Genomic DNA, 25595 nt, shown 5'->3' on the forward strand with positions numbered 1-25595 from the left:
AAAAGAAAATATCTGCCTTTGCTTTGAACTTTGAGCATTGTAACTTTGCAGAGGTTGTTTATGCTCACAGCAACATTACACACTAACTAAAGTTAGAAAAGTGAAATAATCAACCACCCCTTTAACTTTTATATATATAAAAGCAATCTCAGACTCAAGGCAGTGCTGATGTTTAGAGTATTCATGCTTGTGTGATATCTAAACGTCATTACCAGACACTATACAGATAATAAACATTAAGGAGACCAGATGTTCGTCTACTAGATGTTTTATTTCTGTTACAGTACATTCTACAGGTGCACGCGTGTTACATTACCTTGAAACAACATGGTCATTTAATGTCGCCTCTTAAAAACGATATATTGGTCCTAAAAATATAGAAAGGAACAAATTTAAAGTCACAAAAACTGTACATTATTAAAAATTCACTAACACCACATTTGGTTGAATGTTCTAGTACTGTCTTCAGGTTTTCCATCTGTAAAAAAAAAAAAATTAGGAGAAGCAAATATGTCCCTTTTTGTACGAGGAGGAACAGAGTGAACGGTGCATCTCCTGCTGCGCACGTTGAGTTCAGTGTATGAATGAACATGAATAGTGTGTGCTCTACTGCGCTCCTCTACTCAGTGTATCCTGCTTTGGAATAATAAGGGGAGCAATGAAAACGCTCAGATTTCACAAATCCTTATGGGTCAGTTCAACCACTAATAATGCAAGGCATTTTCATTTGAGAAAGCATGGTTACAATATCATTTTTGATGGAGTTGGTCCAGGTTCAAACAATCACACACACACATCATTAAAACACATAAAACAGTCTAAACATCTGAGGATGGATCAAGGGTTTTTAACAAATCATCATGTTCATGAAAACCAGGAGCAAACCGGATCCAGCGAAGAAAATAAGCGGCGCTAAACCAACCTATACTGTCATAAGTACGTACATATCCTTTCCATATAAACCAATATCAATACGACCTAAAGTTATTTTTTCCCCCCACAGACAATAGTCATACACCAAGCAAAAGCTTTGAAAATGGCTATCTAGCTAGCGGAGCTTAAAAATCAAGTTAAAACCGGCCTAAATGATTCTGCTATTGGCATTACGTCAGATTTCATCATGAACGAACACTGATTTTCTGGGTTTAGGGGGCATGACAAAAAAACAAAACAAATCCTTAGTAAAAGATGGCAAACCTCCAGTTCAAAAGACCAATTTTCTACAAGCAAAAGACGTGATGAGTTACACGTGATATAGCATGTTTACTGGCCGTTTCATGAGTCACCTATACATCTCTCTACGACATGTCTGTACAGATTCACTACAGTCTATTGCTATTAAATAATCCCAACTATTTTTTTTTCCTGTCTTTAAGTGTATATATATAGTATATAATAAAAAATATACTGAGGAAATTGCTTCTAGTCTCGAAAGCACGTTACGTTACATTTTCAATCAAGGGGACACGCGTGGTCCACGAGCAGTACGTTAAGGAGCAGAAGGCGAAACAGTGAGAACGTCCTGATAGAGGTGTGTCTGTGACACGTGACATCAAGTGTGACCCGATCAAGTCCTGTAGAAGTACTTCGACCCCCAAAGGAGTGACGGATGAAAGTGAAGAAAGATGAGAAGTTTGTACGCCGTAACACCAGTTGATAAAGAAATGTCTGAACCTTAAATCAAGGTGGGTTGGGAGGGGGGCAAAAACAGATACTTGTAAAACAAACAGAACAAATTTATACATATATCTACATGTGTATGCATACATAGGACTGGAGGGCTCTCCAGAAAGAGTTTTTAGTAGTAACGGGCCTCATCGAAGGAGCGTGGCGTTCCTCCCATGCAGCGTCTCTATTTGTCCTTGTTCTCGTAAAACTCCGCCCAGCGGCTCTCGAAGAAGCGGCGCATGGAGTGGCCGGCCTTGCCCACGTCCGACGTGTCCTCGTTGAAGAGTTCGCAGTTGTTGAAAACCAGCTGAGCGTCGGCAGCAAACTCCTCACAGCTGCAGTACCTGAGAGACACGGGTGTGCAAGCGGCTTAGAGATCTTTTAGTCTATGCTTTTTTCAGTTGATGCCTGAACAAGACTTTGCTAAACATTATACACCCAAACATAATGTCAAACACAGATAGAGTCTGACTCAACTTTAAGTTCATTTTTCTTTGACATGCATTAACATCGGTCCAATTACTGGTAAACTGGACATTTAAGAACTGATAAATGATTGAGGAACAGTTTAAGTATTAGTTCACAAATTAATTTATAAATTAATTAATATAAATTGAATAAAAAATGTGAATATAATAAAATATAGCTGCGGGAAGCAATTGTCGGGGTTCAAGCTGTTTAATGCCTTTAAGCACATGCGTAAAAAGATATTATGTTTTATTTAGTAAGCCTCTTTCCATCTCAATCATAGATGGAAATGTCCATTTACAGCCAATATAGGCAATTTACCATAGGAAAAATCCAGATTTAAAGTTTTTTAACAGTTATAGCCCCACCCATGGTCTGATCTTCATAAAAGTTTACATGCTTGTTTAAAATCATGTTGCATGTTCTCACCTATTTTCGTGAAGTTTCTAGTTTTCATTTAGGCTTTTGGGTAGACTTTTTTTAAATTACTCTGCCATAGCTATCGGGAGGACAAAGTTCAAAATTTTTTGATAACTATTGACCTAGAGAGTCCTGAGAATTGTGCCGCAGTGATTTTATTGAGCTTCATCCAAAAACCTAGGACTAGTTCACCAAAGTTGTTTTTTGAAATAATCTCCCAATATTTAACGAATTATTCTATGGACGGCGTCGGTCCTAGAGGCAAAGATGCTCAGAATGAGGAGTCAAACAGGCCAGCGAATTTCATTTCGATCAGCCTCTGTTAACCTTGTGTAATAGGTGCTCAAATTTCATTGGACGATGGCGGAAGAGTTTTTTTGAGATATGTCAATGTACGCAGAGACAATCATGGCACCTCGACACAAAGACACTGCATGCCAATTTTCAAGTCAGTGAAGTAGTTATAGCCATTTTCATGTTTTTTTTTACTGTTATAGCGCCACCAATTTCCTGTTATAGCGTCCTTTTTCACGCGTGCTGAGTTTGGTGAAAATACCTCATTCTTTTCACGTGTTATAGACATTTTAGTAAAAGTGGCTCCTCCCACTGGGAACGTTGTGGCGGCCCTTAGGGACTGTGAACTGACATTTCAACTTTTTTTTATAACTACTGACATTCAGACTCCAGAGAATCTTGCTGCACTGGTTTGGTTCTGATCGGGCCAAAAACCTAGGACTAGATTGCAAAATAAATAAAGTAAAATACCCAAAAATTTCAAGGCATGCATTTGGTCCGCCTTGAGCCAATACAAGACATTTGAACCTACGCCTAACGGTTTAGGAGTTATGAGCCATTTCGTACTTTTCATACGGTTTCGGCGGATTAACTGCTAAATTTAACCATAATAGAGTGAAAGTTTATATTTGGACGTGTTTTGTCTTGCCAATTTACACTTTCAAACAATTGTAAACGCAGAAGAAGAGGTGAAAATCAGGACTCGCCGCACGCCCCCGCTGAGTAAGAGAGAGAATTAACAAACGCGCATACCAATAGACTGAACTCGTAATACGTATGTGCACGCCAGTGTTCTCACAGGTTTCGCGTTTAAAGTCTGTGTAGAGTTTCCTGTTAAAACGGTGTTGTGTTAGCGGCCCCTAAGTTAATAACTAATGATCGTTGTGACGGAAGTGAATCAATCAAATTAACTTTAGCTGGAAAATAACTTTATTCAAAAACTGCTATAAAGCCAAAACAATCTGTTACTTTAAACTATCCTTGTATCACTGTAAAGCTGCTTTGGAACAATCTACATTGTTAAAAGCCAGGGATGCAAACACATGCATGGTCAAAAAGAGAGGTTATCGAAGCCCTCGCCCCGCGGCAAATATCCAGATACTTACATAATTGTGATGAATTTAATCCTTTGTAAGTTATCATTTTGCAGTGTAAGATTACCGTTAACACCTTTAAATATTACATAAATGTATTATGTATTTTTATTAAACTTAGTGAGTATATAAATCAGCAGCAAAAAGTAATCAGGCAATCATACATTTCACAATTTTATATTTATATATGAATGTCAAGAATTCAGAAGTGTAGGCTATATATAAATAATATACAATTAAATTATGCTTATTTTAAATGTATTGTGCAGGCTAGGTATAAAAAATATATGCTTTTAATAATCTTTCAGTGCGCAAAACCATGATAATATGAAACGCTTCAAAACAGCGCACAACGCGCGTATGCGCATCGCGGGTGCAGAATGATGTGCTCAAAGCAACATGGAGTCACAGTGTGCAGCGCTGCACAAGTACGCATTTAGAAGTTCACGGCACAAAGCGAAGAAATGTCGAGTGGACAAATCCTAGTGTACGTTATATCTGTCCAACAGTTGATTGATTATTTGTTTCTTCACAGTTTTAAATTACAGTTATTGTGCGTTTGATGCCGATTTATAGTCCTTGTGATGTGTGTGATCTAACAGGCACACGGATATAGCGAGTCGTTTAAAACAGCAACAAACGTGAAATACAAATACACAAAATAAAGTTATTTTATGCAAATCCAAAGCCTTTTATCTACAGATCAAGCGTTATAATGTGAATATATCATATTGGAGAGAGTTTTACCATGCATCCTGCTGTAAACGGACGAGGCGCGCGCGGAGAATACTGAATGGAGAATGATTGACAGCCGCAGAGGAGGGAAAACGAGTTTCCGTAAACTTTAATTTAATAATGTAAATAGACTTCTGTACCTCACATTAAGCTATGGAATGGCTTCAGATGACTTTGTGAAATTATAATAAGACCCTCTCTGACCCAAGTCACCCAAACTGACGGGAAAAAAGCGCGAGGCGCCGAAAAGCGCGCTGTTTGCATCCCTGAAAAGCGCTATATAAATGAAGATGACTTGACTTGACTTGTTCGAACACCGAATTGATTCCTCTTTCGTGTTTCTTTGCCCTTGAACTGACACATAAACACAAAATTATGAATAAATACCCGTCTCTGCAAGTATTCTCTTGTTAATGTCATAAGTGAACAGATGATAAAGAAACCGTATGTTTGTCAGTTTTTACAGTCCGTGCATTCGGTCCTAAAGTGACAGCAGACACCTAATAATTCTACTGTTGTCTGTGTCATTAATGTTAATAAAACAAAGATAAAACTATATTTAATTTCTGCAGTGAACAAACAGTGTTTTTACATTTAGGCTTAAATATTTAATTTTTTAATAAAGTTCTTATTTTATTACTAACTGTTCACTTGTTTTTAATAATGTGTGAACTTTGTCAGTTAGGCTAGTAGTTTTTGATGTAGTATCAAAGAACTTCAAGTGAGCTTTAAGTAATAAATGAAAAGCAAAGTTACACCACCCCTTTTTTTTTTTGCTGATCTGATCCGTGGCTCAAAAAACGTAAATGATCTGAAAGGTGAATTTTGTGATCCGTTCCACCACTGCTGTAATGTTGTGATTGGTAGATTCCCTCTTACCCTCCCTGCAGAAGTCTTTCCCTCATGGTGAGGAAGTCCATGGGGTTTTTGATGATGCGTCGGTAGCCAGGCACCTGGCGGGGGTTGACCGGCTCCAGGAAAGGCCAGGCGTCTGAGTGAGCCTCCATTTCCATCAGAATGATCCTACAGCACATCAAACAGCTCGTCATTATTCCACATCACCCGTTCATTGTTACATGTAGAAAATTCATTCAGACTCCGGTCAGAGATGCACCAAGATGAATATAGACATTTACAATGTTTATTACATTGAAAGTAAATGAAAGCAACATTTTAAGTGGCACTCAAAAAGCATTTTTTCTTTATCCATTTGCCAATTGCGTTAAACTGGACAGTTGAAAAACTATTTCAATTCAAACAACAAAATAATTAATAAAAGCAACTGGCCAATGCTTTTTAAAATTCAATTTAAATTTACAAATGAGTATTATGAGAACGTAAAATTAGATGTATTATTTCAAGTTACATTTAACAACATTTTATTATGTATTAAAGAATTTTAAAGTGCCCCTATTATGCCATTTTAAAGGTTCCTAGTTTTGTTTTGAAGGTCTCCTACAATAGGTTTACATGCATCCAAGGTCAAAAAACCCTTTAATTTCTCATAATATACATTTGCAGCATCAGCTCATTTCTCATGAGTCTGAAACGGTTCTGAATAAATGATTCAGTCTCTATAAAACCTTCCTTTCCGAGAGCCTACTCTGATTGGTCAGATGGCCCAGTCTGTTGTGATTGGTCTACTCTGCTCTGATTGGTCAGATGGTCCAGTCTGTTGTGATTGGTCTGCTCTGCTCTGATTGGTTAGATGACCCAGTCTGTTGTGATTGGCCAACTCTGCTCTGATTGGTCAGATGGCTCAGTCTGTTGTGATTGGTCTACTCTGCTCTGATTGGTCAGATGACCCAGTCTGTCGTGATTGGTCTACTCTGCTCTGATTGGTCAGATGGTCCAGTCTGTTGTGATTGGTCTACTCTGCTCTGATTGGTCAGATGGTCCAGTCTGTTGTGATTGGCCAACTCTGCTCTGATTGGTCAGATGGCTCAGTCTGTTGTGATTGGTCTACTCTGCTCTGATTGGTCAGATGGTCCAGTCTGTTGTGATTGGCCAACTCTGCTCTGATTGGTCAGATGGCTCAGTCTGTTGTGATTGGTCTACTCTGCTCTGATTGGTCAGATGACCCAGTCTGTTGTGACTGAGGACTTGTTTCAAGAAATTCAGAATCGATTCTTTCTTTTGAGACAATAACTCCACTTATCATGCACTTTGACCTTTGAAACTTTGCAGACCTTTTACATTCACAAACAAATACATCATACACTACATGAAAGGTAATATATGAAAAAGCATATTAGGGGCACTTTAAATATAAACTTATTTGTCATGTTTTTAAAGTGTCCCTCCTGGTTGACTGAAGACCTGAGGAAAGACTCACTCGCAGTAGGTGAGGTCAGGCTGGTTTCGTGTGGTCATCCTCCTGCGCTTTGAAGGGGAGATGCTCGTCCCACTTGAGGAAGCAGGAGTATCTTTTTGTCGTGTGGTCATGCCTCGTTTGTACCCATCATCCTCATCTGAACTATCTTCTCCAAGACGCCGTTTCCGTGGCTTTGACCTCTTACGTGATAAACGTTGTGATCTCGGAGAGTCTCCGTTTTCCTGCAAAATTTAGTTTCATAAACATAGCTAAAGACAAAAATATACAAAACAAAACTCATGCACATTTTCCAAGATGATCACGTGAATCGGATGAAAAAAACAGCAGCTGGATATTTCAGATTTTACATACCTTGGCAACACAGGTGGGACAAAACCAATCGCCTTCTGGCACCTGCATGACCTTCGGCCTCAGGCAGAACATGTGACACCCACGATCACAGCCGTCACACAAGAGCAGGTACTCGTCGTCATCACCCTTACGGCACACCTGACACGTCTGTGGACACATATAAACATCAGTTTTCGACTATTTGCGAAATATTTAGACTTTATTCTCAATAGTAGGAGTGACTGTTACACGGTACTACTGAAATACACCCGTGACTTAATGTCAAGCCCTGTATGTATATGTAAAAAAATGATATCATATAATAATCATAGAGGCACTGAAGCTGAGCTTATGAGTGTGCTCTCACCACTTTGATGATGGATCTCTCCCATGCGATGGCTTTCTCCAGCTGTAGTAGACAGAGCGAGAGTTGAGACGCACTGCGGCAGCGGTCCAGGCCCTGCCGCCACGTCCTCATCCTGGGTGTGATCTCACTTTCCAAGCTATAAAGACAAACAAACACATGTTTGATTTACTCCAGAGTACTGTTTAACTTGAAGTAATGATTCATTTTGATGAAGGCTGAAAAATATGATTACATAGGATAATAATGAAGTGATATTTGATGGTAAAAAAAAAAAACGACCCTCAACTCTGACCCACCTGACAGCATCTAACGGGACCTCCTCCCCGCCGGGCGGAGGGGTGAGAGGGGCCAAGCGGACCACCTCTGCCAGATTCCACAGCGGCTCCTTCAAATAACGCCGCTCAATGTTACGCTCAAGATTAGTCAGTCGGAGAACGGCCAGGTCCAGGGGGTTGCTGGGAACCCGCAGGAGGTCAGACCATTCCTTTTTAGTCTTGACCATCCAGTCGTCCTTGGGGTCAACCTCGTGCTCGTAATACTGCAGGTCCTCCCGCGTGGAGTCCGCCTCGGGAGGGGTATAGATCTGAAACAAGGACAAATGTCCCTTCTGGTAAACTTTCATTTTAAATTTGTTTGCATAGTTTTTCTTAATGCCATGACAGCTTTAAAGGCTTTTTTGATGTCGAAATCCAAGTAAAAACATAATAATAGATAAAACAACTAGAATCCCACATAAGATGAATCATTCTTTTTTTTTTTTTTTACTTTCAGAAAGAAAATTACAAATATATTTTCAATTCTAAAACACACACATACATATACACATATATACATATATATATATGCACACATATACATACATATGTGTGTATGTATATGTGTGTGTGTGTGTGTGTATATGTATATATATATGTGTGTGTGTGTGTGTGTGTTTATATACACATGTATAATTAATTTCATAACTGTAATAATGCAATAATATATTAGTTGATATAGCTTTACAAGAGTTTAAATATTTAATTTCATAACAGTAACAATGAATAATAAAATAAAATTTATGTGAATATATCTTTACAAAAGTTAACTGAAATAATTATTAAATTAATTAATATTTAGTTAATTTCATAACCTGAACATTAAAATAATAGATGTACAAATCATTTATTAAATGTATTTATTTTTATATATCTATTACATTTATTGTTAATTTATTTTTAGATTTTTTAAATTTGTTTTTAATTATTAAATGCATTACATTTTATTAATTTCATAATAAAAATGAAACAATAGGTACATAACATTTATTATTTTGTAAATTGATTTATTATTTAATTTATAATAAAATAAATAAGGAACAACCCTGATAATTTACATTTAATGAGTATGACAACCTTTTGAATAGAGTGCAGTTTACAGAGCAGTTTCCTCTACTTAGGACTAACAGACTCTCAGTGTGTGGGCTGCTGGTTTACACTACCTGAAATTGAGAACTTGACTCCTGACAAGCCTCCGATTCACTCTCCGTGTTGGGAACAGGCACCTGGAAATAGAGATTGTGGAAATAGTGATAAGGCGAGTGTGCTTGTGTTGTAAACGCAGTATAAACAAAGAGCGCCACCCTGTGGTCACTATTGGAGCAAGACCTTACAGTGCTGTGATTCTTTCAATAAAGTGTTTCCTTTACCTTGAGCTGAAGGTCTGCACCGACTACCCTCTGCTCCAGGTCCTCCACCCACTGGAGAGCACTGATGTCTAACCGCAGGGCTCTCTCCTGCTCACTCCACGCCTGTTTAGACACTTCCAGCAAGGCATCGCCATCCTCCACTGACATCTGAAAAATGGGATCTGGGAAGGAACAATGCAAAAGAATAGACTAAACATGCTGCCATCAACCACAGCCTGCAATCACACTCCGCATGCTGCTGCTCCTCACCGGTCACGGGACGTCTGCAGACCTCAGCCAGATACTCCATGTGTTTAGTGAGGTGTTTGTGGAGAACCTTCTCTCGAATGCCTCGTGAGTGGAGGGCGCTCAGTATGGCTGTCAGCTCCTCCGGTTCTTTGATCCACCACCAGCCCTTCACCATCTCTGTAGGAGAGAGAAAGACATTTACGGGCCGTTTACACCACACAGTTTCCAAATAAAAACGGAAAACTTGTGAGTTTTGATGAATTGACAATGAAATTTTCTTGGACCAAACTTTAGACCACGGGTTTCAAAGTGCAAGTTATAATTTTACATTTTTATGATTAAATTAATTATTAGCTTTTCATCAACTCCTCTAAAAACCTCTGGGCTAGATAAAGTTGCCTTAGTGACATATTCAAATATTATGAACATCCATCCATCCAATGGCAATTCCTCTGTTCCCTATTTCAGAGAAAATTGGATGGTTAAGTTGGCAAGGCTTAGAAAAGCGCTTATGTAAGGGGTTTTCGCACCAGGTGGTTTCCCGAGAACTAATGGTTCCCTTAGGAACATTTTCCGGGTTGCATTCGCAATGCCAGTTGGAACTCTGAAGTGACGTAAGCCGGCTTGTTGTTGTGACTTATTTTGACGGCGCTGAGAACGACTGAGCCTTAAAACAAAGCGCTCGCATTCTCCGTGTTCATTACTGTACGATTCGTCTAACAGCCCTGTCTAATACGTTATTAGATAGAACTGTTATACATAGAAAGTAGACAGTAATGAAAAGTTATTAAAGATGCCCATCTATCACTGTTTTCCATGTTCGTAGAGTTAGTTTCTGGAGTAAATATATAGACTATAATCCGCGTCACTAACTTCACTGGTAGTTCCTATAGTGCTGGTTTAGACCGACTCGTCTAAACAGACTCGACTGCAAATCGTTACTAGTTCCAGCAGTGCGAACACGCCAAAATCCGGGAAGTTCTAGGAATAGTTCTAGGAGCTGTGAAAAGGTGCGAAAGCCCCTATAATCTACAAAAGCAGGATGGGCAAAACCGCCTTTCATCCGTTAACGTCACGACACTCACCTAACGGAATAGGCTTCACCGTCAGTTGAGTGAAGTACTTCAGTTCAACCTCCTGGAAGAGATTGGAGGGAGGTCTGCCGCGCCTCTTGGCCGTGCTGGATCGGGAGTGCACTCGGGACGGCCCGCTGCCTCTCCTGCGCCTCCTGCCGGCCCGGGGAGCTGGAGCTGGAGTGGAGCACACCTGAGGAGCCGGAAGAGGAGCAGCTTCCATCTGCACCTGAGGATGAGGAACACAGGGAGAAGCCATCAGAAGGAGAAGCCTCCAGCATTAGGATATTCATTCACTTTTGCTGATATCACTGAAGTATGAACCTGTGTCGCGGTCGGCTGCGGTGGAGGTGCAGCGAGCGGGTCACAGCCGAGGGGTGCCGGAGTGTCTTTCGCTGGGGATGAAGTGGGTGCAGGGATGTTCTCGCACGGCTGCGCGAGAGACGCCTCGTCGCACGGCTCCTTAGGCAACAGGTTGAACCACTGGCCTTGTTTTTCTGCCTGCTCCCTCATACTGTCCTCCGGTTGGCTGTTATCCTCCCCCTGACCGGCTCCAGACGCTGCGATCGGCGTGCTGCCGTCCGCCTCGGTGTCCTGCGGCTCGAGAGAGGGCTGAGCGAGATCCTGCACGGGGGAGTTGAGGGCCGAATCTTCACCCGCTGATCTGCTGCTGCAGCGCCGTCGCCGCCGGCTCTTGGCGGCTCGAAGGTGGAGCTCCACTTCCGGCTTGATCTTGCGGGGGCGTCCCCGTCCTCTCGGGCTGCTCATCAGAGAGGCCTCGCCGGGGAGAGGATCCACCTCTGCGGGGGAACGCTGGGACGCTCGAGGAGAACAGGTGCCGAAACCCGGAGAGAGGGGAGGCTCAGCTTTAACCTCTGCTTTCACTGGGGTTATGACCTTCACATAAGTCACAGGCTCATCACTGACCGTCACTTCATCTGAAGCTGAACACAGGGAAGTAATAACTGGACATTAATGTGGGCAACAAGTAGGGCTGCACAAGAAATTAATACTTAACATTTGTTGTATATATAAAAAAAATGTTAACTTTATTCTCTATACTGTTACTGTATGCCAACAGTTTTATTTATTTTACAAGTTTATTATTATTATTATTATTACTTAACAACAAATGAACATTCAGAGAATAACAAATTTACCAGAATGTGAAATTATTATTATTATTATTATTATTATTAAAAACCAAACTGACAACCATTCTGACAATTACTATAAGCCATGTGAATTTATTATAAATTATTATTAAATGTGTATTGTAACTAGTTATGTTAAAGATTTTTTTTCTAAAATATTATTTTTCAGTGAAATATTACAATAGTAATATTTATTTCACTCTTAATTTTTTATCTACTATACAACTAATAATAATAAAAAAATACATTAATAATACAAATAGTTATTATTATTATTATTATAATTAATAATAATAATAATATTGATATTGCCATATTGATAATAACAAAATTTTGGCCAAATTGTGCAGCCCGACAAGCACAGCAAACCTGGTTTTATTCTTTCTTTTTTTAAATCCCATTTTAAATATGAGTCACAATTTTTATATATATATATAAAAAAAAAATTTGATTCCCCCAAATCATATGGCCATAGTAATAAGAAAACCAAGAAGAAATTAAACGTGCCGTGTTTTACACAGCATGGCACTTAATGTCTGTAATGTTTTGTTCTGCATATGGTTTGCAATAAACAAAAATTGTTGATTTTTTGTGACTCCACAGCAGACTATTACCTGAATGTACAGTATATGGCATTACATCAAGTATAGACTCTTAGGGGACCGTAAGTGTGGTGTTTGGGACACAGCCTATGTCTCTAAGGCTACGTTCACACTGCAGGCTGAAACGACCCAATTCCGATTTTTTTTGCCCCTATGCGACCTGTATCTGATCTTTTCATGACAGTCTGAACGACACAGATCCGATCTTTTCAAATGCGACCCAGTCCACTTGGGTATGTGGTCCCAAATCCGATACATATCCGATCTTATGAAATGCGACTTCAGTCTGAACGGCCAGGTCGCATGTATCCGACCCGCACGTCATTGATACGCGAAAAATGTCATAATTCTGCATTGAAGTAGTCGTGTGTGTGTGTGTGTGTGTGTGTGTGTGTGTGTGTGTGCGTGTGTGTGTGTGTGTGTGTGTGTGTGTGAGTGAGAGAATCACAGTTAGTTAAAGCAGAGACGGGCTCTGGTTAAAGTTTAGCTACTTCCGCAAACAAGAAGTGACGTCGTTGACCGTTGAGTACTCTTCTGCGCATGCGGGTCACTTCTGGGTCATTTCACGTTCACACAGGAGATCACAAAAGGTCGCATTTAATTGGAAATGTGAACGGCCTTGCAAAAAAATCAAAATTTTTCAAAAAATCGGAATTGAGCATTAAGCCCTGCAGTGTGAACGAAGCCTAAGTGTGCGAGATACCAGACTAACTGCATGCTGGGAGTTTCCACTCACCCAAGATATCCTCGGCTCCCTCCACGAGGACACATCCCATATACGGCAGCAGCAAGTACCTGCGCCGGTACCGGTCCTGCCCGAGAGACACCGCTCGCATGGAATGCGACGACTGTAGCAGCTTCTTGCGGAAAAACACTTGCCGCTGAACACAGAAGAAAAGATTTATCAAATTTTTTGACCGACTCAATAATAAGAGTTGGATTTTGATAGACTCAAGTGTTTATGAAAACTGCCTTACGTGCAACTGAGTTGAATACAAAGATTTCAGTTTTTATTTGAGTGTAATTATTATATCTAAAAATCAAAAGCAGTTGAATATAATGGGTTGGGCTCTGTTGATAATTTTAACCTTTAATAATACAGCAATGTACCAAATGAGAGGTTTCCCTGTATAGTTTACAGGGTTAGTTGGGAGAGATTAATTCTTCATTTTTTCCTGAAGAAAATCAAACTATCGGCTCAGCGCTGATATCGGCAGATATCATTCTGAATTATAGACTAACGGTACCAGCTGATAACTTTAGTATCGGTGCATATAGTGAAAATTTTAAATTCATGACCAACATTTGAAACTTCTGGAATCACTAGGTCTAAAACTGTATATACTCATTTTAACCAAGCCTTTTTGGAGTAACTTTAATTCTATTAATATTAATAGATTATTATGTGAATATACCAACTTCCTTCAATTGGTCTAACTTTACAATAATATACATGCTCTAAGTTGTAATTTTAAAACAATTACAGGACAACTGTATACAATAGAAAGTGTGTACATTGATGATGTGCAGAATACAATGATTTTTGTACACAACTCAAAAATGTCATTTTCAGAAGCTGAGATTAGATATTTTACCTTGGTCAGTTTATCGATCTGACGCTCCAGCTCTGCAACACTGCAGGTATTAGGGCTCTCAATCTGTGAGGAAAAAACAGTTAAACCATGGAATCGCTTTTACCTAATATAGTTTTTTTAGTTCTTGAAGTAACCACTGATGTTTAATATTTCAGATTTCTCTGGTGCTGGTCATGATAAACGAATCAAATATGCAACGAGGAAACCCTCAGCAAAACATCATGGATGAACATGACTAAAAGAACAGCTCAGAAAGTGGCTCATTTCTGCTACTCTTAACGAACACCAGTCACTAAGGAAATGTTTAGTAGATGCATTTCCTGATTAATGACAACATTTCACATCTTCAGAGTAGCTGTTGTCAGTACACCGTCTCTTATATAACTCAACCAAATTTAGCTAACCAGCCAAGGTATACATATTTTGACTGACATCTGACATGCAGTGCACTAAATAAACGTTTTAAACCATCATTAAATCACAGATAATATTGCGATTGTCCTCCATAAGCACAGCTCTGGTATCAGTACCTCAGGGTTTTTGGGTTCCTCTTTGGCTTTGCGGCGACTCCCTCTCTCCAAAACACAGTTCTCGTCGATGCTCTCCTCATCGGCCACACCAACACGAGAACTGCGCCGACGCTCCTCAAAACACAGCTCCTCCTCTGGGCGGCCCGTCTTCCGCATCAGCGCAGCCTTCAGTCTGCTCAGACACACACACACAGATATTTAGGAATGAGTCTTGACAGAAGAGTCTTGTGGCTAGTTTCCACCGAGCGATACAGTACGATTCAGGACGGTAAACCCTTGTATGCCGAAAAGCAGAGATAGACATCATTCTCACGCGGAAAAGAAAGTGACACAGTAAACAACAATGGGGGACCTACAGCAGATCTTGTCCTACCATGGTACATTGTTGTGAGCCGACATTGGGTTGCAACGGTATTGTTTCAACTGTATATTAAAGGGACACTTCACCCATTTGCATTAAGCTTTGCATTGTTAGAAACCCAGTCATACTATTGAATGGTCATGCAACATTTTTTCATTTTCCCCCCGAGACGAGAGAAATCTGTATTTACCTCTTTACACTTCCTCCTACAATGACGCAAAAATCGTCATTTTGCGTCATTGTAGGAGGAAGTGTAAGAGGGGGGGATTTCTGTTAAGACTACAAGCACTAGATCCACCCTTTCAAACCCGCCCATAGGGGGTTGGACCTAATGCGCTAACAGACCTATCACAGATCAGTGCGAGTGCGTTTGATTTCAACGGCAGAAACCTGCAGAAAACAGGGACGAAGAAAGCTGAGTAGTAGGGGTTACCATACTCTATTTCCCGGACATGTCCGGCCGTCGAGATCGACAAAAATGTCCGGGATTCAGCTTTTGCTTTCTGCGGTCGCCATCCATTGTTTACATGCTCACCTTTTGTTTCAATCTAACTGAATTCACCCCGATTGGTGAATCTGAATGTAATGTTTACATGAATGCTAAACAAGTGATCGGTTGATTTGCGTTTTTTGCTAAGAAAATACCCGCACCTCCGTGAGAGATAGCCCATGAGACCGGTGCATCTCACAGGCGCGCTCATCAGTAATCACAGTAATACAGGGAGCAGGACGAGGCTAGCGCCGCGGGAGAAAGACGCGAGGCCGGTGGCGTGATCGGTTGAAAGACGCGAGGCCGGTGGCGTGATCGGTTGAAAGACGCGAGGCCGGTGGCGTGATCGGTTGAAAGACGCGAGGCCGGTGGCGTGATCGGTTGAAAGACGCGAGGCCGGTGGCGTGATCGGTTGAAAGACGCGAGGCCGGTGGCGTGAACGGTTGAAAGACGCGAGGCCGGTGGCGTGAACGGTTGAAAGACGCGAGGCCGGTGGCGTGATCGGTTGAAAGACGTGAGGCCGGTGGCGTGATCGGTTGACGTGTGTTTTACCATTGCTAAGAAAATACCTGCTCCTTCGTGCGAGATACGAGAACTCACAGGTGTCGGTCGTCAGTAATCACGCCACCGGCCTCGCGCCGTTCTCCCGCGCCCCTCAGCCTCGTCCTGCTCGCCACAGTAAACATGATGAATGGCGACTGTAGAACGCAAAAGCCGAATCCCGGACATTTTGGGCAAACTCGTCACGGAGACTCACTCGTAGCCTAGCCTTGCCTTGATGTTTTTGTTCTCCTTCTCAACTGCGCTGTCTTACCGGTAGGCGTGGCCTTGTAGGGCAGAGAAGCAAGTGCATTCTGGGAGTTGTTGTCTTTCATCCACATAAGCCAAAAATACATTTTCTGGCTTTTCTCAGTCTAGAAAGCTCCAAATTCAAAAATAATTTCACATTTCTTCTACATAAATGACCCACTTTCAATACACATTCATGTCTCCACGGGTGAAATGACCCTTTAAAAAAGGCACCTCTTGTGTTGTAATTCCCCTTGTAGTACACACAAGTGACGATTCTCTGTCAGCCAATCAACGTTCTGCAGCGAGTCTACCTCCACCCTTTAGGTACCGGACTACTGTGCTAGGTACCCCAACGGAAGGGTCCCAAAAAAGTAGTACAGTACAGTTTGATATTTTAGTACCGAAACGGAAATAATTGTGTATTGTACTGTACCACTCGGTGGAAAAGAGCCATTAGACTGCTTTCACACTTGGTCCAACAAGTACTAACACCAGTTTATTTGTGTAGCTACATAGCAATTCAGAAAGAGGAGAAACTAGCATCGCCATCTTCAGCATCGGGCATTTTGGGAAGGCCGTTAGCAAAGGGCACATGCAATGGTCACTTTGATTAAGCCATTTTTAGGCGTGTTCACACTTGTAGTTCAGTTCTCTTGGTCCAGACCAAAAAAAGAAAATTATACATTTAGTCCTGGTTCGCTCAGCTTTCACAATGTCATTTTTAAGACTGAAGAACCAGATTTCAGAAAACCGCTTTCACAGCGACCAAATTTGCACAAAAAGCTTTGATGATAAGATGCAAGGATCTTACTTGCGTAGTTTGCCTTCTATAATCCACTTGTTTTTCCTGTAGGTTGCCATATTCTCTAGCGTGTTATCAATCTCCCTGCAGAACAGAACAGTTGGAAAATGACATGTTTAAATAAATAGATCAAGAAAACACTTCATAATTATGATGATGATATGATTTGAATTCCTGCTGACCTGGTGACTATGTTGCTGCCATTGAGTTCCTCCACCAGGAAGGCCAGTATGGAGGCTTTGACGTCGGTTTTGAGGGTCTGGAAGCTCTTTGTACGGAGACTGTTACACACCTCCAACTCAAAGCCATGGGCTTCCAGAAAGATCCGCAGCACTTCAGACACAGTGTTGTGGCTCAGCTCCAGATCCACCAGCTTCTCTCCCAGGATCTTCACAGACTGAGACACGAAAGAGAAACAAACCAACCTTCATTAAATCACTGATCACTCAAACGCCAAACCCACATGACATATGTGATTATATATACATATGACCAGTCAAACGTTTTGGATCAGTAAGATTTTTAATGTTTATAAAAAAAAAAAGTATCTTCCGCTCACCAAGCCTGCATTTATTTGATAAAAAAAAAAAAAAAAAAAAAAAAAAACACTGTAATATTGTGAAATTTTCTATGTAAATACATATTAAAGTGTAATTTATTCCTGTGATCAAAGCTGAATTTTCAGCATCATTACTCCAGTCTTCAGTTTCACATGATCCTTCAGAAATCATTCTGATATGATGATTCGATGCTCAAGAAACATTTCTGATTATTATCAGTGTTGAAAACAGTTATTTACACGTTTAGTTACCGATTCTTTGATAAATAGAAAGTTCAAAAGAACAGCATTTATCAGAAATAGAAAGCTTTTGTAACATTAAAACACTATCGTTCAAAGGTTTGGGGTCAGTAGCAATTATTATTTTATTTTTGGGGGGAATGAAATAAAAGAAATCAATACTTTTATTCATTAAGGATGAATTAAATTGATCAAAAGTTACAGTAAAGACATTTATAATGTTACAAAAGATTATATTTCAAATAAATGCTGTTCTTTTGAACTTTCTATTCATCAAAGAATCCTGAAAAAAAATTACAAAACCATTGATAATAATAATGAATGTTTTTTGAGCATCAAATCCGCATATCAGAATGATTTCTGAAGGATCATGTGACACTGAAGACTGGAGTAATGATGCTGAAAATTCAGCTTTAATCACAGGAATAAATTACATTTTACAATTATATTACAATAGAAAACAGTTGTTTTAAATTGCCATAATATTTAACAATATTACTGTTTTTTAATTAAATAAATGCAGGCTTGGTGAGCAGAAGAGGCTTATTTTAAAAACATTAAAAATCTTACCGACCCCAAACTTTTGACTGGTAGTGTATACAAAAAATACAGAAGATAAATGTCGTGGATGTGGTTTTATGTTGCTTTTAAGTCTGTTTTCCATTAACTAAAATAATGAAACATTTAAAGTTACCCAATTTAAGTTTCTGATGAAAAGGATGCATTATCAAAACATTTACAACTTGAAAGACAAATTTAATATACTGATATCACACTCAAAAGAACTAGGCAAACCTGGTAATACGAGGGCAGTCCAGGATCGTGCAGAGCGGCGTCCACCAGTTTAATGAGCAGATCCAGCAGCTCGCCCTGGCTCTTTCCAATGCCGAGGAGCCCTTCCTGCAGGGTGCTCAGGCTGGGAACATCCTTAGGCACCTGGAGGCCCAGAACCTTTCCGTAACCATGCAGGAACTCGACCACCCTTAAACAATTGGAGAAGGCCACACCGGAAAGCACCAGTCCTGGTATCCGTGACAGCGCTGGGAGGAGCTACAGATGAAGACACTCACACTTTAATTATCCAACATTCAGAGATGTACTCAACAAAGTGGGCTACTAGGGCTGTTAAAATGGCTGAAAAGCTAAATTCGAATATCTTTCTTAAATTTTTGCAAAATTCGAAATATATTAAAATTCTAAAGGCAATTAGAGGAAAAGAGTACTGTATTGTCTCCTATGCCTACAAGAGGGCGCAAGCGAGCGCAATAAGCAAATATAACCCAAATAAAGCATTGCATCTTTTATTGAAATGAAATGACATTCACTTTTTAAAGTGCATTAACTTTTGAAACAATTGTTCTTTAATAAAATATAATTTCCTTAATGTGCATGCAAGGAAAATTAGGTTACGATAGTGCATAAAACTGTGTAAGTGGATCAGTAACCTGAGAAAACATACTTCAACAGACAGACTAATGCACTACATGAACACAAAATAAACTCCCTACACACATCTACATATTGTTCATCAAAACCACCAGACGCTCAACTTGATCTGTAGCGAGTGCTTAGCGCTTTTGGTTGACAATGTTTTCAGCCGATGAAAACCCGCTCAGCTCTGACTGATGTGCCAGGTATGGTCAAGTATGTCGTTGCGCGATTTTTGCCACCAACTGAGAGTGTTTTCATCAGCAGGAAGCCTTTTTCTGACACTTTTCAAATTAACAACGCAGCCGCACTGTATACTGTATATGCACTGTTTACTGGATAAGCTAACAAAAACAAACCGGGTCAGTTACTTAATCATCATCATGTCTAGCGTTACACACCAAAAATTAAAATGTGCGTTTTTTGCATTCGAATGTGCAGATTTTGTTTTTAATACAAAAAAGTTTCCAGGGATTAACAAGATTAACAAATGTAATGACATAAACCCATGTATGTGTGAATCCCTCAGCATGTCAAGCTCACCGTATGATCAGGGAGACACATGTCCTCTGCAGGCTTCTTCATCTCCTCTAAGATCATCTGCTGCCTCTTCCTCTCCTCCATTCGTCTCTGAGCCTGTGCCCTCCTCTCCGCCTGCCTCTTCGCCGCCAGAGCAGCCTGCGCCTCTGCTTCAGCTTGGGCCTGGGCCTTGGCGAGAGCCTTGGCTTTGACACGGGCCCTGGCCACTCTCTTGATGGGGCTGGCCTTCTCCGGATCCAACGGCTCTGGCTCTGCCGCTGGTACCGCCACCTTCCTCCTGCGCCCGGGCTTCTTGGGCCCCTCTGAGGCCGACAGAGGGCTTTCCAATGACGGAGACTGGCCTTCATCATCCTGTTCTTGCTCTTTGGCTTTCTCCAACTGTTCAAACACATCAGAAAACACAATCAGAGCTCTGAACACCAGGGTTTCAAGCTACTAAAATAAATTATTTTGTGGTCAAATTTTTAACTAGAGTTCGTTTCACTTACTTTTGCTTTCCGTTTCTCCTGCCGGATCTTTTTATTCTTTGCATCCTCCTTTCTTTTCATTCTTGCCTGCATGAGACAAATCAGATGCTCCGTTTCAACAGATGAAAAAGTTATATTCTGCAAAGTGAACTTGTTACAGTAAATAATAGGGCTGGGACAATATATCGATGCACTGTGAATCGAGAAATGATTCTGGATCGATTCCAAGTTTTTCCGAATGCATCGCGATTCTCTCTCTCTCTCAGAATCGATTCTGAGTTTAGTTTTTAACAGCAGATGGCACTGTGTGCTATAGAAACTTACACACACCACTTGAACCTTCTATAAAATAATCATTCATAAAGTTTGAAAAGGTTGAAGTGAAATACAAGGGTGTTTGCAGTAATCTTGCGTCATAAAAGCATTCTGAGGTGCAAGTACATTCTCAGAATCAGCCGAACACACTATCGCTCTTCTTCGTGAGCATTTGAGTGTGCGGTTAAAAACTAGCCTAGAAACCAGAATTGATTTGCGATGCATTCGGAAACAATTGGTATCGATCCACGAATCGAGATGCATCTATATATTGCCCCAGCCCTAGTAAATAATGTGAATTCAGCTCACCTTTCTCTTCATTTTCTTCTTGATCTTGACCAGTTTTACTTTTTCATCCTCGGTGAGATCCACTGTAAAACAATTATCATCAACTGCTCATTATAGTTGACAAAAAAAGCTGCAACAAAAAAACGACTCAAAAGGTAAAAAGTTGAGTGCTTCTGTAACAAGTTTATGTTATATTAATCAGACAATCCACCTAAAGCAACCTGAGGTTAGGCGTCTTGCAGCAGAGCACAGCCTTGATCATTTGTACCTTGCCCCCACACCTCCATTCATTCCTACATGCTTACAGGTTTTCCAGTTGAGAATACTCAGATTTACCCTTTTCCTCCAGTCTCTTCATCAGCCTGGCATCCACTTTACTGAGCAGATCCTCCATCTTGGCCTTGGGAGGTCGGCCTGGTCGTCTACCTTGGGCTCCTTTGGCTCGGCGTCCACGAGGACGAGGCTCTTTGTCTGGATTTGGAGGACGACCACGTCTCCCTGTTATAGCCATGATCATGGAGGGCACTTCCTCATTGGCAAGGGGGAACCATTTCATACCCTGTAAAAAAAGATTAAAGAGAAACGGCATGTCATGCAACAGTGTAACTGTCTTGGATTGCATGTAGCTCTCGAGTCTGTAGACATCTTAATACACACCTCAGGTGTTTCCCGCTCCTCGTAGAAATCTCCCACTGGCATGCGTGGACTGAAGCTGAAGTGCTCTCTTGAAACGCCCTCGAGACCATCCTGATGCCTCTTCAGAAACTGGAGAATGTAGGAGAGACCAAAGCAACTGGATGAAGACAAGCCTTTTTACCACTCATCGAAGCTACAGTGGTATTGCAGAAAGGGCTGCACGGTTATTTGAAATAAAACCGAAATCCCGATATGGCTTAGTGTGATTATCAAATCGCATAGGCTGCAACAAGTCTATACACTGTGTTTCAGAGTGAAGTGGCACTGTGTTCATTTACACGTGAGCAGCTCATGATCTGGTGTTTTCAGAATCTCAGACAAAGTGAAATATTATTATAATATATTTTATAGCCATTTTGTCACACAATCACAAAACTTTGTGCAGCCCTTCAAACCTGAACTTTTTTTAATGTGCATTTAAACTGCAAATCTAAATTTTTATCAGAAAATTACATTTTCCCAAAATCGTGAACCTAACTGTGGGTAATCATTTGGGTAATCACTAGTATAACAGAACTCACCTTGATGACCTCAGGGAACTGCTTCATCCTCCGGCCACAGGGGCTGTAATACCACGTCTCCCCTTTGAGCCGGTCCTCAAGCCTCCTGACTCGAATCTCTCGCTTCCAGCTAGCAAATGTGAAACACAGCACATGAAACATGATTGCCATAACCCAGACCAATGCATTTCCAGCTGTTTGAAATTGCTGGATAAGCATTTTTAAAAACTATTTTGAGAGGATTGCTGGAGCTGATTTCTATTTGTATGTTAGCTACCATATATCCTTGGTTTTTAAACAAATGTTACCAGCAAAAAACTAAATTTTAATCAGTTATCAGGGCTTGACAGTGCAAGCATTTCACTAGCATCTTCAACTAAAAACAGATGTTTGCAAAGTGTAAAATGTTTTTTAGGAGCACATGTGAGAATAAAAAATGAGATCTTAATATTGCAGGTCTTAACTTTGGGGACGGAAAATAGGAGTCTCATTACAGCTTAATGTGATTATTAAACTTTAAATAATTGTGAGCACTACACGCTTCAAAGTAAAAACGTGGCACTGTTGTGTATTCTAGTCTTCAGTTCACAATCAATGAAAATCTCATAACGCTGGCGATTGCTTATGATCTAATGCTGAATTATGACAATGTTTACTTTACAGTGTTAATATTGTAATATGTTGTAGATGATTGCAAGAGCTCATACTTTATTTCCCTCATCTGTTTGGATGAGCAGATACAAGTGGAAAAGACACTTCAAAATTAGATTTCAAGTGCATTATATTAAAAAAAGAAAAATGTCTGGATATTATTGGTATTCTGGTTACACACATTGGCCCTCATTTATCAAAAGTGCGTACACCAAATTTCCAGCGTACACCGGGCGTACACCCAAAACCACGGTGACTTTGAGATTTATCAATATGGACTTTGGCGTACGGCACGCTCAAATCCTACACCTGCTCAGGAGGTGGTGTACGCACGTTTTGAGTGCGGGAATGCGCAGAAAAACAATTCCTAACACCACAAAACGCACTGACAAACTAAAAGATATAATATATTATGACCCACTGTAAAAAAACAGCAACATAGTAATTATAAAATTAAGTGTTTATTTTTGTGCAACATGGACTTCAATGTTTAATTTGTGTGACTTTACCAAAGCATTTGATTTGTAGGCATATGTATTCCTTAAGTTGCGAGCCTGTGCGCTTTACCTGACGTTTTGTTTATACTTTCGCCTGGCTCCGCAGCGCGAGTCTCCGCAGACTGCGCGCGCACCTCCCCAAACGAACGAGGCGTTTATACTCGACGCGCTCGCCGTTGTACTATTCTTTGAAACGATGGTTAGGCCAGGGTTAGGCCCGGCAGGTATGCACGGACTGGGTTTAGAAATGAAAGGCTTTCAATGACCAAAAAAATAATTCAGACTGACAAAATAATAAAAATGCCATTCTTCTTATTTTAAATAATAATAATAATACAAATAATAATAACGACATTCTTCTTCTAAATAACAATAAGCGTCATTAATAATAAAAATCTAGAAATCAATTTTGTTTCTTTCCACTTCCCTGGTTTCGCTTTCTCTTTCTCAAAGAAGTTTCTCTTTAATTTGCCGTCTTCCGTGTGTCCATGGCGTAAAATGAGGGCGTGGGGGAAGCGGAGACTTGAATATATAGGGGCGTGTTAGTCTAATGACGATCGTTTTCAGCCGCGGCATTTATCAAGGGCAGGTATTGCGTACACCAGAATTTCAAAGGTACGCACAGCTTCATAAATCAGGCGATGAGAGGAGTGTAAGCATAATCTTACGCCAATATATACGCCCGTTTCTACGCAAGATTGATAAATGAGGGCCATTGTATCTGGCATTTAATGAATTCAGTACGAAGCAGAAATTTAAGCTAGCTAAAAACCTAGCGTATATTTTTTATTCAAATAAATTAAATAATGACATCCATTTAAGAAAAACTAATTATTTGATCATTTTTCATTGCACCCCTTAAGTTCCTTATGCACTCCAAAAATGTTTTTAATTAGGAGCACATGGGCTCCTTGGGAAATAAGTGCCAAGCCCTGGTTGACGCTACTTTGGACATAGGACTGCTCACCCATGCTGCAAAGGAAACTGGACTTGCTCTTCAGTTGCAACCCTACGTCTTGGAGTGTCGCCTGTGACACACAAACAACAATTAAATATATTTTAACCTTAAGCGCCAAAAGTATGAGTACAAAATAGATTGACCACCACTTAAAAAGAACAAATTTCAACCCCTAATATGTAGATACCTGCTGTGGAGCTGTTATCATCATCTTCAGCTTTTCCTTCGGCCAGCTCAGCTTTGGCTGGTTTGGAAAGCTTTGCCTCACTCACGCCTTCTTTCATCTTACGCTTCCAGATCCTCTTGGGCTGGACTAATGGACTCCCATTATTGGTCAGGCTTGAGTCAAGGACAAAGGTCAGTGGATTATTTGGAAGGTAAAGCGGAGCATTTGAGGTATCAGTTGGGATGCTCTCCATTTCCTTTGACTCTTTAGAGATTTTCCTCTTCTTCACTACAGTCGATGTATTCTCCTCTGTTTTCTTTCTCCTTCTAGCCTTAGGGGCATCAGGTGTTAACTTCTGCTTCTTGATCTTGGCATCAGGAGAGCCAACTGAAAATAATTGAGAAGACAGTATTTAGCATCTAACACAATTGTATCCATCTGACTCATTAAAGGGATTGTTCAAATTATGTCATGAACATTAAGTCATCATTTAGCATCGAGCTTTTTAAAAAAGATGCGATAGTAGCGCCGCAATTCATTCAGACTCTCCCAGAGAAAGTAAACAAGCTGTGAAAAATCAAGATGAATGAAAACCTGACATGAAATACAATCCATGTACTTTCATCTCTGAGGTTAATATATTCGTTGCGTGTTGTCGCAACAAAAAACGATTGCGTTCACATGTCAACCGTCATTCTGACTGTCATCTGACAAATGGAGCCCAGGTCCGGAGATATTCAGCTCAGTGAAGGAAGTACACGGATACTTTTTTGTTGTATTTTCTCACATTTTTGTTAATTTTGATTTCTCACAACTTGTGAATTGGACTTGGCGAATTGGAATTAACTGCGGCACTAATAATGAAGTGTCACGAACGTGCACAGATGATCAACGGCCAGGATTTTCATTAAATACATGAAATTTTCGCTTGTTTTTCACCAAACCCAATCATATACATCCAGAATACTTGGAATATATGATACATGTTGCATGGGATCCTTCTGTGATACATTTGCGTCTTTTTTAAAGCTTAATGCTGGTCGCTATTCACTGCCATCATATAGACGAGCGCAAGCACAACATTTTTTTAAATTCTCCTTTTGTGGTCTGAGAAACAAAGAACGGCATACTGCATTAGAACAACACCAGGGTGAGTAAATGAGGACTTAATTCATATATTAGGGTGAACGGTCCCTTTAAAGAAAATTACTCATTTAAAAAAGAATTGTAAACCATTAACTATGCCAGCATGATAGTAAAGATGAACA

General features: G+C 40.3%; 1 protein-coding gene across 2 annotated transcripts in view; it reads right to left on the minus strand.

The window, feature by feature from the left end:
* Nucleotides 1–254: 254 nt before the first annotated feature.
* baz2a (bromodomain adjacent to zinc finger domain, 2A) overlaps nt 255–25595 on the minus strand; it is a 33291-nt gene continuing 7950 nt past the window's right edge. For both annotated transcript variants that reach the window (XM_081387628.1, XM_081387629.1), the window contains exons 6-30: nt 24349–24714; nt 24171–24231; nt 22077–22185; nt 21517–21624; nt 21196–21418; nt 20881–20942; nt 20278–20343; nt 19793–20167; nt 18617–18871; nt 17205–17419; nt 17032–17106; nt 14578–14749; nt 14048–14110; nt 13189–13333; nt 11021–11640; nt 10709–10925; nt 9645–9800; nt 9396–9556; nt 9189–9251; nt 8008–8294; nt 7712–7847; nt 7366–7512; nt 7015–7235; nt 5559–5702; nt 255–2012 (exon numbers count right to left, since the gene is read on the minus strand). In XM_081387628.1, coding sequence (XP_081243754.1) covers nt 1853–2012; nt 5559–5702; nt 7015–7235; nt 7366–7512; nt 7712–7847; nt 8008–8294; nt 9189–9251; nt 9396–9556; nt 9645–9800; nt 10709–10925; nt 11021–11640; nt 13189–13333; nt 14048–14110; nt 14578–14749; nt 17032–17106; nt 17205–17419; nt 18617–18871; nt 19793–20167; nt 20278–20343; nt 20881–20942; nt 21196–21418; nt 21517–21624; nt 22077–22185; nt 24171–24231; nt 24349–24714 — 4607 coding nt within the window. In that variant the 3' untranslated portion in view covers nt 255–1852. The remainder of the gene's footprint in view (nt 2013–5558; nt 5703–7014; nt 7236–7365; nt 7513–7711; nt 7848–8007; nt 8295–9188; nt 9252–9395; nt 9557–9644; nt 9801–10708; nt 10926–11020; nt 11641–13188; nt 13334–14047; nt 14111–14577; nt 14750–17031; nt 17107–17204; nt 17420–18616; nt 18872–19792; nt 20168–20277; nt 20344–20880; nt 20943–21195; nt 21419–21516; nt 21625–22076; nt 22186–24170; nt 24232–24348; nt 24715–25595) is intronic.

The sequence above is a fragment of the Scardinius erythrophthalmus genome, assembly GCF_964197995.2.
Source record: "Scardinius erythrophthalmus genome assembly, chromosome: 15".
Lineage (NCBI taxonomy): Eukaryota > Metazoa > Chordata > Actinopteri > Cypriniformes > Leuciscidae > Scardinius > Scardinius erythrophthalmus.